Source organism: Fundulus heteroclitus, chromosome 16 (assembly GCF_011125445.2).
Source record: "Fundulus heteroclitus isolate FHET01 chromosome 16, MU-UCD_Fhet_4.1, whole genome shotgun sequence".
In the NCBI taxonomy this organism is placed as follows: domain Eukaryota; kingdom Metazoa; phylum Chordata; class Actinopteri; order Cyprinodontiformes; family Fundulidae; genus Fundulus; species Fundulus heteroclitus.
In genome coordinates this window covers 9,207,784-9,220,161 of record NC_046376.1, presented here as the reverse complement: position 1 = coordinate 9,220,161, position 12,378 = coordinate 9,207,784, and the positions used below count along the sequence as shown (strand labels likewise).

Sequence of the window (12,378 nt, the reverse complement as noted above, 5' to 3'; positions counted from 1 at the left end):
ATTTTAAGTACCCTGGTTTCAAACAATGCTGTAATAAAAATATAAACCATTTAAAATGAGGGAAAAAAATACATTTTTGATTCCTGGTTTTGCTTTACTCACGCGATTCCTTACGCGTTTCACTGTTACGCCTGTAGGGGGCGATTTAGTCACCATTCAAGACTTGGAAAAAGTACAAGCAGATTCAAGAATAATTTTAAGATGCATATACACCTAGCTGATAATAGAGAAATGTTTTTAGTAATAATAGCTATATTATTTTATTTAGTTTAAAGTGTTGATATATGTCTCAGTACCCTGGGTATTTGTTGTTTGTTTTGTGTCCGTGAAGAGGAAAGTGCCGCTGAGTAACCGCGGGCTGCATTAGCATACATTGATGGGGAGCAGGCGAGGCGTTCAGGTTGGTTACGCTATGGCCGCTTTCTCAACAATATCTGGATTTTGAAATAGAAAACAATGATTCTGGCGCTCGCAGATGGTCGCTGACCCCTCGACTAATTACCGGAATGGTAGCTGTGCTGTTTTAGTTCGTTAGCTGTGCTTTAACGCCGGGTCGGCTGTGTTTTAATGTCTGTTTGTGACCCAGTGTTTTTCTTGTTGGTCTCGCGGGCCTGGCTGCAGCTGCCTACACTGTAGCGGCGGCGGCGGCTACTTTCGGATGAGCGGGTCTCTAAGAGGTGGAGGGGGGGGGAACCAAGGGCAAGCCGGTTCAGTGAAGTTTCCACAAGATGCACACATCGCGATTGCCACCTATAAAACCGACGCGCGCGTGTTATGGTCTCCCAAGTTCAAAGTTTAAACTGTTAACTTGGTGATGCTAGTTAGCATTAGCCCTCGGCAGCGTCGGTTTGCCCTAGCTAACGCGAGAAGGCAACTCGTTTTTTACTTCGGTTTACGTTGTCGGACTGAACGGCGACGTGCGATTTATGTTCTAAGGAACGTTTCTGGAACGCGGACAGATACGCCGAACGCCGACTCCGATCTGCCGCTTGCTGGAACAATTATTCGCGTTTTGTGGGGCAACACTTTAGCTTCTGCTAGCAGCAGGTTGCTAGCTAAAGTATCTGATCAGTGACGTAGCGCCGATCATTGTTTTGACAGCCGCTTAACCGAAGCCGACAGCGAGCTGCCGATGGCGATGCCAGACATTTTACGCATTTGAAAGCGATCTCGGGATATATCACCAGCACCCAGAAGTCAGAAAAGTTGATCTCTGGCTAAATGTTGTGACGCAGCTTATCGCACCTTTTGCAGGCGAGAGTTATTCGTCTGCAACTACTGCGGCTTTTCACGTCTGTCTTGGTTAATTTCACGTCGATTTTGTTCAGGTTGCTCTGGTGCAATTGGGGTTCTTACACCAATTTGAAAATAAACGTGAAACAGCGAATAGATGTTCGCGTGTTCCAGGACTATTTAACATATTCGCATTTCTTAAAACATTAACGATCTCAATCAATATGTAACTTGTCTGTTGCAACTTCGCTTAGCGTTTAAACATCCAACGTTGTTTTATTTTCATTCTGTTTTGCTCTAAGTAGGATCGTAAGACCACACATTTAATCTCAAGTTGCACCAGTTTTTTAAAACCGTAGTATAGCTGCTGTAGTTTGGAGCTGGAACAGTTTTCTGGACTATGTAGGACCTTCATAGTCCGGAAAAGTCTCAAAATATGGACAAAAATGAAATGTGGAGAAGTATTTATGTTTGCAAACCTTATTGCAATAAATGGTAACATTTAGGGTTCCTATAAGTTATCTCAGTCCAGATTTAAAGATGGATACTGTTACTGTAATGTGATATTTCACTTAATCTACCATATCAAGTCTTGACCTTAGCAAACCTTTTGTAGTTAAGTTGTTTTTCTAACTGTTTTTTTAGTTGTCCAAGTCTAAAAAAGCGATAGACTCGTCCACCTGGAGTGGTTTCATAAACGGTGATAGGTTATAAAAGAAAAGGGTTTCATACAAAGCCTTAGTCTGAGTAAAGAAATGGCTGAAAATCAGGACATTTGAGTCAGGAAAAATATAAACTTTTTGAATGAAAGATAATCTTTATTAAAAATCATAAACCCAGCAAAACTGGTAATGTTTTAGGGGTTTTTGTCCCTGCAATCTTACTGTCGTGTGTTTTTTGTATTGTTTGGGTCATACAGAAGAAAAAGGCTGACCACCTTGTAAAACAATTTCTTTTAAATATAAATGTACTTACTAATTAAAATGGCCAGGAAATTATGGAATTTTGCTCAAGACTCTTTGCTATAATGTTTCCCCTTTCCTCCTCAGTTATAGGATGGATCCAGAAAGTGGGACCGAATCACAAAAAGCAGTCAGTTTGCAGTGGAAAAGCTACAAACTCGTCCAGGACCCAGCCATTCGGCGAGTTACACAGAAGGTTTACAGATATGACGGAGTGCATTTCAGTGTTCCAGTAAGTCAAATTAGAGTGCATTGACTTCACAACGCACATGTCTTAGGCTGTATTTTAGACTTGCCACCTTTTCTCGTTATTTTTGTTTAGGACTCTGGATTTCCCCCTGTGGGAGAAATCCGGGACCCTAGACCCCGGAGATTATGGTCCAGATATGCAGAGATGTCCCTACCAGTGCCAAAGTTCAAGGTGGGTTCCTTTGTATTAAAGGTCCGGTTAGGAATCATTTTCAAAACTGTTAAAACCTGCTGTAGTTTGGAGCTTGAACTATTCATAGGAAGACAGTGTCATATTATGGTTACTTTAAATTTAGTTTTGCTCCGACGTATGATCAGTTTTAAAGTATCATTGCTAGCTGCAAAAATTTGAAGGTGAGAAAACTTCCACCGGAAGAATTAAGACGTTTACTTGCGTGGGAAACAAATGCAAAGGTGAATAATTAGACGTACATTTCAATGCTTGCTGCTTAGCAACAGCAGTGAAATGATGTAGGCAAATAATACAGAAGCAAGGATAACTTGAACCCCAGAGAAGTTTACGAATTCAATGGACTTACAACTTTTGTGTGATGAACACCAGCATACGTGCTTCAGATACTTCTTAAAGTATTAAGAAATAATTGTATTAACTGCATTTTAAAAACGTGTCTTGTTATATTTTTAATGCCAGTGGTGTTAGGTGAATGTCATGCTATAATGACTCGTAGTGAACTCTGAATTCAATAAGTAATCGCATGACTTTATTATTCACAAGGTAAATGGTAAGTTACCATCCTTTGCGGTTGTGTTAAAACAGTCTTGCTTGATGCATTTTCGCTCTTTGTTGGCACTAGGGCTGAACGATTTTGGAAAATAATCTAATTGCGATTTTTTTTTTCTTAATATTGCGATTTAATGCGATTTTTTTTTTTTTTTCTTCCCCTAGTTTAATTTATCACGTCTTTTTAAACATATACAAACAACAAATCAATTTGTTTCCTCGCTGTGCAGGTTAGTTGCTAAAACACCCACAGCATCTAAACTCAGAGCAGAAATTATTGCGTTCTGCCTACAATATATTTCAACCAAAATTGCAATTTTGACTTTTCTCTGCATTAACCACAAGCAACAAAAATGGCCTCTAAATAAAGATGTTTGTAAACAAGGACTATTTAAAACAAGAACTTTTAATGTTTCTATTAATCAGAATATTATTCAAGAGAACAGCTTTTAGTTGATTTGGACATCAGTCCTTGTTGAACATAAAGTGCAACCAACAAGCAAGTCTATGTATTAAACTGATTGACCTGTACTTAACGCTATGTATGATTTATATAAACTCTAAAACAAGTAATACAATTAGATTATCTCACTGCTGCAACTGTCTTCCCCTCCATGTGGAGGCAAACCCACTTTAAACATTTTACCGACACCTAATGGACGTGTCTAATTCCCTAATTGTTACATTGCAGACTCTGCGATTTGGAAATTGCGTTTTTTTTAAATCGCGATTATATTGAAAATGTGATTAATTGTTCAGCCCTAGTTGGCACATTATCATTCTAAAACTGCCGTCTTTCTGCACATCAGCTGTTCCGTGTCTGCGACTTCCAGAGATCGGATTCTCTCGGCTTTTTCTCTGACCTTGTCGTCTTTTTGTTTTTTTGCCACAGCTCGACGAGTTCTACGTGGGTCCCATACCCCTCAAAGAGGTGACCTTTGCCAGGCTCAATGACAACATCAAGGAGCCTTTCTTGGCAGAAATGTGTTCCAAGTTTGGCGAAGTGGAGGAGATGGAGATCCTGTTTCACCCGAAGACCAGGAAGCACTTGGGTCTGGCCAGGGTGTTGTTCACCAGCACAAGAGGAGCTAAGGACACAGTCAAGCATTTGCACAACACCTCCGTCATGGGAAACATGATTCACGCTCAGCTAGATATAAAAGGTAAAAAATAAACCCCTTCCTTTGAGGTCTCTGTTGTAGAGCCATTAAGCCAAGTTACTGGAAGTAGTCAAACACAAATGGTATACTTAATAAAGCATTTCTTCTTCTTTTTTTCCAGGTCAACAAAGGCAGAAGTACTATGACCTGATAGTAAATGGGTCCTACACTCCCCAGACGGTGCCGCTTGGAGGGAAGGCTTTGACAGACAGTGTTCAGTCTCAGACCCCAGCTCAACCACAGACGGACACGGTATGACTTCAGTTAGTAAATGATCAGCTGTGTCTATAAGTCAGGAATGGACTATTTATATTAGGTTGCTATTATTATTATTATTATTATTATTATTATTATTATTATTATTATTATTATTATTATGTTACCCCTGTTTTAATCTAAGCAGTTCCAGTACAGCTGCAAAGAAAAATTACTAGTAGTGATGATGCTGATCTGGTTTAAAGAACAAAAAGAACCTAAACTAGCAACTTTTTTTTTTTTGCAAGTCAGGAAATATAGTGAGCAACATGACCAATATAAATTTAGCAAGTTTATTTTTTAAAATAATGTTTCTCTGTAGCAAGTTTGTTTACCCCTGAGCAGAACGCTTCACTGACACTGATGTAAATTTTAAGTGGCCGTGTCAGCCCTCTCCTCTTTGCTTTTTATATCATTCACAAAATTCATGTTCAGCTGTGTTTATTTAGACTATTGGCTGCGAGACAGATAAAAGCTAATTGTCTTTGCAAATCCAAATAGTGATTTTAAAAAAATATATATTTCTAAAACATGCTTCAGTCAAATGTTTTGGCAAAAATGCTTCTAAATGACACAAAGTTGTGAATGCGTCTACAGGGCCTGGACTGGCGTTTTACACCCAGTGGGCCACACTTTTCATGAGAGGTGATTTGGACTGCACCATATCAATAACACATGCAACTGGGATATTTTTGAAAATGATAATGAAAACTGTAATTGGGATTGGTATAAAGAAAGATAAGACACTTAAAGTTTACCCTTCAGCCTACCAGGACTTTTTGCTAGCCTCCAGCGCGTACCGGGACTTCTAGCAGCATCCCCTCACCTGCCAACCTCTCCACAGTTCACAGCTTGTAGTCTATTAGTTGATTTAAAGAAATGATTCTTAAGAAACCCGTCGCCTTGGCGTGCAACGCTTGCTGTGCATTCAGGCGGATGTAGGCGCTTTGCATGTGAGAGGAGAAACGGAGGAAAACGACCACGGCTGGGATGTTTACCTCCAAGAGAGCTCAAAGAGGACGTGAACAGTTGCAGAGCTGAATGATAACTGTGAACAGTCCTTCACTACACAAGAAAATGGAGGTTGGACTCAGCTGGCATTAGCGCCTCCATCAGGGAACCTGCTGCTGCACAAACGCTAAGATAGATCATTTCCATGTGGAAATGAACAATAATACAGGATTTCTCACTGTTTTTCTCTTTATTTGCCATATAACTTCTCAGTATTAATGTTTTGAAAGCAGTTGCAACGAGCAAGAGGAGAAATTAAAATCCTGAAAAGGCAGTTGGCTCATTTAGTATCAACAATGGTGAAAACACTTCCACACAAGATAACTGTTATACCTATCGAGGAGAAAAAATAACAGACAATAGATTTTAAGTTGGATTAAAATGAATGAATAAAATAAAATGCGACAATGGGCAGTGTAATTCATAACTAAGATTTATGCTATAAAGTGCTCTTAGAATAAAATGTATCTTTTGTCCTCTTTTCACATGTTGCATTTGTTTAAAAAACCTCCAAAGCATCGTAAATGTCTGACTTTCCAGAGGAAACTGAACAATGTGATCATGACAAGCGTTGTTTTCCTGAGAAAGATTTATTAGGAGGAGCTCATTAAAACCAAACATCCTCAAAGTCTGCAGAACTTCTGCAAAGTATTGTAGATCAACTGATTTTAACGTTTCTGTTCAGAGTAAATCATTTTGAATTAGGGCGGATGTAAATGTGGGATCAATTCTCATGTCTTTCTTACTTTTACGTTCATAATTTTTCATGTTTTTTATTTGTTTAAAGTCGTTTACTGTTGCTTTGGTGGAAAAACTGCTTGGGAAAAGATGCTTTGCCACTTTTTCTGTCTACAAAAGTAAAGTTCTCCCTTATAGCGGTGGTTCTAAAGCAACGGAGAATGAGCTGAGAACATGAGATGAACACAGTCATATTAATCCTTCCAAGTTCACTAAATAACTAACAAAGTTGTATTACATGGCACCGGAAATCTTCTTGCCTAAATAATAAACAATCCAACATCCAAGCAGTCCTTTATGATTGTGACGATGCACCAATATTAAGACGGCGATTGGGATTTGATAACTTGTGCAGCTCCAGAAAAGATTTGAACTCGGCAACATCCACAGCAGCACATTCAGCTACAGGTTGGGTGACTTTGCATTATTTGCTTAATCTGTCTGACTTTAGATAAGATAAGATAAGCTTTATTGATCTCACAGTGGAGAAATTCACTTGTCCCATCGGCTCAATAGTCAAAAGTCAGAAGAAGGTGTCAAAGTAGGTAAGTAGAATCAGTTAGATACAGTTATACAGCTATATACAATATACAATGCTGTACACTCCTATGTATAAATATGTTATTGCACATATGTTATTATACAGTTTATACAGGACTATTGCACAGGCTTATTGCACAGTTTATACAGTTTATACAGGAATTGCACAGTTTATACAGGACATCTCTCTGAATACTTTAAAAATGTTGATCTCCCCAGTAAGGCTGCTTTCCAGGTAGTTTAATTTGTATTTAAACTATTTTTCGGACCATAAGGCGCATTCATTATTCTTCCCAAGTGTGTAATATTGCTCCATGCTGCAAAAGGGGAACTAAAAGTGAACTAAACTAAAAAAAAAACAACTGTCTACTAAAAAACTGAACTAAAAGTTTCTTCAAATTAGTGTATTTTTTTCTTGATTTGAGCAGTTAAATAAGAGCTCAGGGGTTCGATCATGTAGTGACACAGTGTACCGTAATGCTCCAAATATCCATTCGTTGCTAACCAAAATCATACTTACTTATTTTAACAGATTTTTGACAGAATTGTACCACGTGAAATCGGTCATTAAGCACAACGGTATTTATAAATAAGGTGCACCAGGATTTTAAGTGTGCTTTATAATCCAGAAAATGCGGTAAATTTAGATTTTTTGATCACAAAAACTGAGCCATTGACAAAAACAATTATTACAAGTATTATTATTTTTACCAAAGTGCTGATGTTGTGTTCTTAAAGCTGCAGTAGATGCAGTGTTTGTCTGAAGTCGATGAGTTTTCAGGAGTCCGATGTTGACCAAAGTGTTTGGGACGGGGCAGAAACGGTAGCTTATGGCTGCTATGATTCCAGTTGGCCATCAGTTTTGCATCATTTTTACTGTCTTGTAGTTTCTAATTTGAAATCCGGTTGTCGTTCTTCATCGCAGACGGAAATCCGACGTCGGTTCTCCACCGATCTCGCAGTTTTGGCAGCAGGAGTCCAAGCCCTCACCTCGGGAAGCATGACCCCGTGTTCTGCTGATACGGGCTTTGGGGATCAGCGTATCGACACGCCACCATCTTCTCTACCCGGTCCCTACACCCCCGGCTCCTCCGCGTCATCTCAGGGGGGCGGAGGAGGAACTCCCTACAGCTCCAGATCTGGGACGCCCTTTTCACAAGACTCAGGCTACTCCAGCAGCAGGTGATGTTTTATCGTCAGGACCGAAAATCATCGACAGCGTCTTTTCCGGTTCATAAAAGAAGCTGCGATTTCCGACTGAAACGTGATGTTCTAAACCAAGGGTGTCAAACTAATTTTGGTTTAGGGGCCGCATACAGCTTAATCTGATCTCAAGAGGGCCACACGAGTAAACTCATTGCAAGATTAAATAGAACTAATAAATGTGGACTTGTTGTTGATTTTTATATTAAATTAATTTCACTTTTACACAATATATTATGAATAACCTCAGCGTTTATAAGAACAGTATGCACAATTTCAACAATACTTTTACTCAGTTAAACATTTACTTGTGCATTATGCATAAGAACTGATCACAGTGATTGTACAATGTTGAAAAACATTTATTCACATTTTTTGGAACTTAAAAACACTGTCCTGCATGACAAAATACATCAAACAGATAAAAATTATCTGCCCCTCGTGGACAATATAGGAACTGCGGAATTTCAATTAAACACAGTACATGTTCTTTTTCAATAATTGTTTTATCATTCTCTTCCTTTTATCTCCTCTTTCTTTCACCTTTTTGTTTTTTTTTTCTTCTTCTTCTTCTTCCTTTCCTCTTGTAGTGTCCATATCATTTGAGATATTTCCCGCATGAATCATAATAAAACTATTCACATTCATAAATCAAGCGGAGCACTATGGCAAAATCAGTACTGCTCCACTTGTGAAAGTAAAATCTGATGAGCTCTTTTTGGCATTAAGACAACAATTCTTATTGTCACATTGCCAGACAGGACACTGGAAAAAAAAATAAAAAATTTTTTTAAAAAATTTTCTTTATAATGATAATGCGTTTAGCCACCGAGCCGGACTAAACTGTTCGGCGGGCCGTATGTTTGACACCCCTGTTCTAAACGATCTCTCTGTTTGCAGGCATCCTAACTACAACGCAGGCTCGCTGAGCAGCGGCTACCCTCCTCAGGACATGTTGCCGTCTTCATCCTCATCTTCTGCTGTCTCATCTGTCGGCGGCTACAAGGTTTCCCGTTACCCTGAGGACCAGGAGGCGTCGCTTTACCACCGCGGTCGTCCTTCCTACCCGCCAACCACACCATACCGTCCCAATGAGCCACCAGGCTATCCCCCCTACCCCAGTCTTGGAGGACCCGGCTCACACATGGCACATCACTCCTCGATGCCTCCCCCGCCCATGTGCAACCAGTATGACCAGCCTCCGCTGTCGGACAGGGAGAGGGACCGGGAAGCAGCGGGGAGGTACGGCGCTGGGGCGGTTGGCTCCAGGAGGTCGTCGTACCATCACCAGCAAGACTCGAACTCTTCCTCGAAGTACCATTCCCATCACTCCCACCACCATTCAGACCGCAGGGAGGACAGGGGCCACCGGCGGGACAGCCTGGGCTCTCGGACGGCTGACGCCGGCCACCAGAGACACCGCAACCACCACCACTCGCACAACCACCACGGCAGCCGCAGGAGAAGCAGCCACGACCGGGACCGAGACCGAGACGGCGACTACCCCAACAGCTCGGACCCCCGATACAATTCCAACTCGTACCGCTCCTCGTCTAACAGCTTGTCTCCGCCGCCGTCGTCCTACGCTGCGTACTCCTCCAAAGATCCCGCGCCGACCCCTCCTCAGGGACCGGAGCCCGCCGCCCGCTCCGCCGGTACCGGTCCGGCCGAGAAAGGATCCCTGCCATCAGGCGGCGCCGATAAGGACTACCATGCCGAGCATCACGGCGCGCTGCCTCCGCCTCCTCCTCCTCCTCCTCCACCGCTCCCGCCAGCCTCTGTTATCGCGGCAGCTGTGGCTGAGACGCTCGGATCGCTGGATTTTAACCAGGACAGTCCTGCCCGCGAAGACCAGTGGACGAAACCCAAACGCCGTCCTTCCACGCCGCCCGCCCCGCCCAAGACGCCCCCACCTTCCTCTCCGTCCCAGCCCAACATGGCGTCTTCCTCCAACTCTCCCTCCGCCGCCTCCCTCCCTCACCATCTTTCCTCCGCGTCCGGCTCCCCGCCGCCCCCGCACCGGGACTCCTCCCCGGAGCCGGACTCCACCAACGAGAGCTTGCCGTTCGTCTACCACAGCAGCAGCCTGGACTCCCGGATCGAGATGCTCCTGAAGGAGCAGAAGGCCAAGTTTTCGTTCCTCGCGTCCGACGAGGAGGAGGAGGAAGACAGGAAAGAGGAGAGGCAGAGGGGTCGGGGTAAAGAGGGAGCGGAGCGGAGGAGCAATTCCGCAAGGGAGCAAGAACACGGAGGGGACGGCGGAGAGAAGGAGCACAGGAAGAAGGGGGAGAGAGACAGAGATGGCCACAGGGGTAGAAAACGGGGGAAAGGAGAAGGCAGGAAGAGTCCGACCGCACTCACGGCGGGAACGCAGCTCTCCTCCGCCCATTCTCCCCACATCTTACCTCCAGAGGAACCCCCGCCCCAGGTTAACAGCTCTGGGCCTGAAGCGCTGCAGCAGGAGGCTCCTCAGGCGGGCTCCGCCGAGGCAGGGGTCCGGACAGGAGCCCACACGCCTCCCTTTAACGGGCAAACTCAGGTACGATACGGGCTTCCTGTTAACTGGTCGTTATGGTCACCAGGGCTGAGAAAAAAAATCTATACAACAAAATGAATTTATCTCGTCTGTAGCTGCGATTTTGTTCAGAAGGTTTTCCTAAAACAAGCGTTTTGACGTGAATGAAGAAAAAATGTCTTATTTTTAGTCTAATTTCAAAGACACACGAGGTCCAAACGAGCAGCAACTCAAATCACTTATGAGGATTACAAGAAAGTCTTAAAGGAAAATAATAAAAACTTAACGATTGCAGCTTGTCTCAAACCTTTGACGGTCTTAATGCAGCCAATTTGGCAAGTCAAGGCAAATTTATTAGTATAGCACATTTCAGTACAAAGACAATGCAAAGTGCTTTTACATGATTAAAACATAGGAAAATAAAACCGAATAAAAGCAAGTTGGAATTAAATGTAGAAACAAAATAAAACATGGGAAAATAGAAATTAAAAACTTCAGTCACTGAATCCTATTTTGTTTGTGAAAATAATTCATTATTTCTATAGGATTTTATTTATTAAAATTTAGTGTCTTAATGTGCAACTAATTGATGCATATTTCACTGAAATCGAGGATCACTTTGGAAGTAGTTTTCTTTCTTTGCTTTTATTAAAGCATATTATTATTTTATTTTTATTTGGAAGCACTTTTCTGTCACCTAGCTGCTAGATTTACGCCAAATTACTCCTAACTTTGCTCATTTGGATAATAAATACCTGGATTTCTATTATCATAATTCATGATTTGCTATTTTCCAATGAGCATTATCTCTTCAATTTACTGTCTGCTTGACGGCAAAACCACAAAAGAAATTTTTTTTTTTAATGTAACTGCATAAATCTGGCCAGGACAGTTCTGGAGAACAGGACCTTTCATCGATTTTCAGTTTACTTTATCATCGTAAACTGTCTTGAACGTATTCAGTAAGCATCAGAAATGGTGTAAGGAGTCCGGCTGCATGTATAAATCTTTCAAAACTAGCATTTCAAATCATTTCTTAGTTAAGATGAAAGCTTTACGAATAGGATTCCTGTTCCTAAACCTTTTGGTTTTGTAACAGCCAGCTGCCAAGTATTCAATAAAATTCAGTTTATTTACTCTTGATAATCCGGTAAAAATTTGAAATAAAAGCACGATATAAATGTGTTTCCCAATCCAAACGGTGTCTGAGGGCCTCATGCGTAAAAAAGCGTGCAGCTTTCATACCAAAAGTTTCCGGCAGTGAGAAACTTTGACGCCTTCGGCACAAAAACCGCCTGATGTATAAAATTTTATGATTATTTTATTTATTATTTTGTTCCCAACGCTACTGTCATAGTGAGAATAATTATATTATTCCGACAGTTTAGCTGGAACCAGGATTGAGCCAGATTATAGCAGCATGAGAACAATTACGGCTCTGATTACATTTGGAGATCTGCTTCTCGCTGCTAATGATCCACAGTTTCGGGAACTTTAATGTACAATATATATATATATATATATATATATATATATATATATATATATATATATATATATATATATATATATATATATATATATTTATTACTGGATAGGACATCCTGTATCCGCCTCTACAGAAGGTGTTCACCATCTGCACCATCGCTATGCATGAAGTCTCCTCTGCAAAACAATGCTGTTCTAATGCAGAATGAGCGCACATCTGTCAAAAAAAAACAGTTGTATCAATCTTAATTCTTCTTAATTATAAAATGTGGCTCAAATTAA

General features: G+C 41.3%; 1 protein-coding gene across 1 annotated transcript in view; it reads left to right on the top strand.

Annotated features, from left to right (window-relative positions):
• The first annotated feature begins 268 nt into the window (after positions 1–268).
• Positions 269–12,378, top strand: part of setd1a (SET domain containing 1A, histone lysine methyltransferase) — a 48,294-nt gene continuing 36,184 nt past the window's right edge. The window contains exons 1-7 of the mRNA XM_036147739.1: positions 269–400; positions 2,283–2,427; positions 2,518–2,616; positions 4,079–4,349; positions 4,468–4,598; positions 7,816–8,072; positions 8,994–10,632. Coding sequence (XP_036003632.1) covers positions 2,290–2,427; positions 2,518–2,616; positions 4,079–4,349; positions 4,468–4,598; positions 7,816–8,072; positions 8,994–10,632 — 2,535 coding nt within the window. The 5' untranslated portion in view covers positions 269–400; positions 2,283–2,289. The remainder of the gene's footprint in view (positions 401–2,282; positions 2,428–2,517; positions 2,617–4,078; positions 4,350–4,467; positions 4,599–7,815; positions 8,073–8,993; positions 10,633–12,378) is intronic.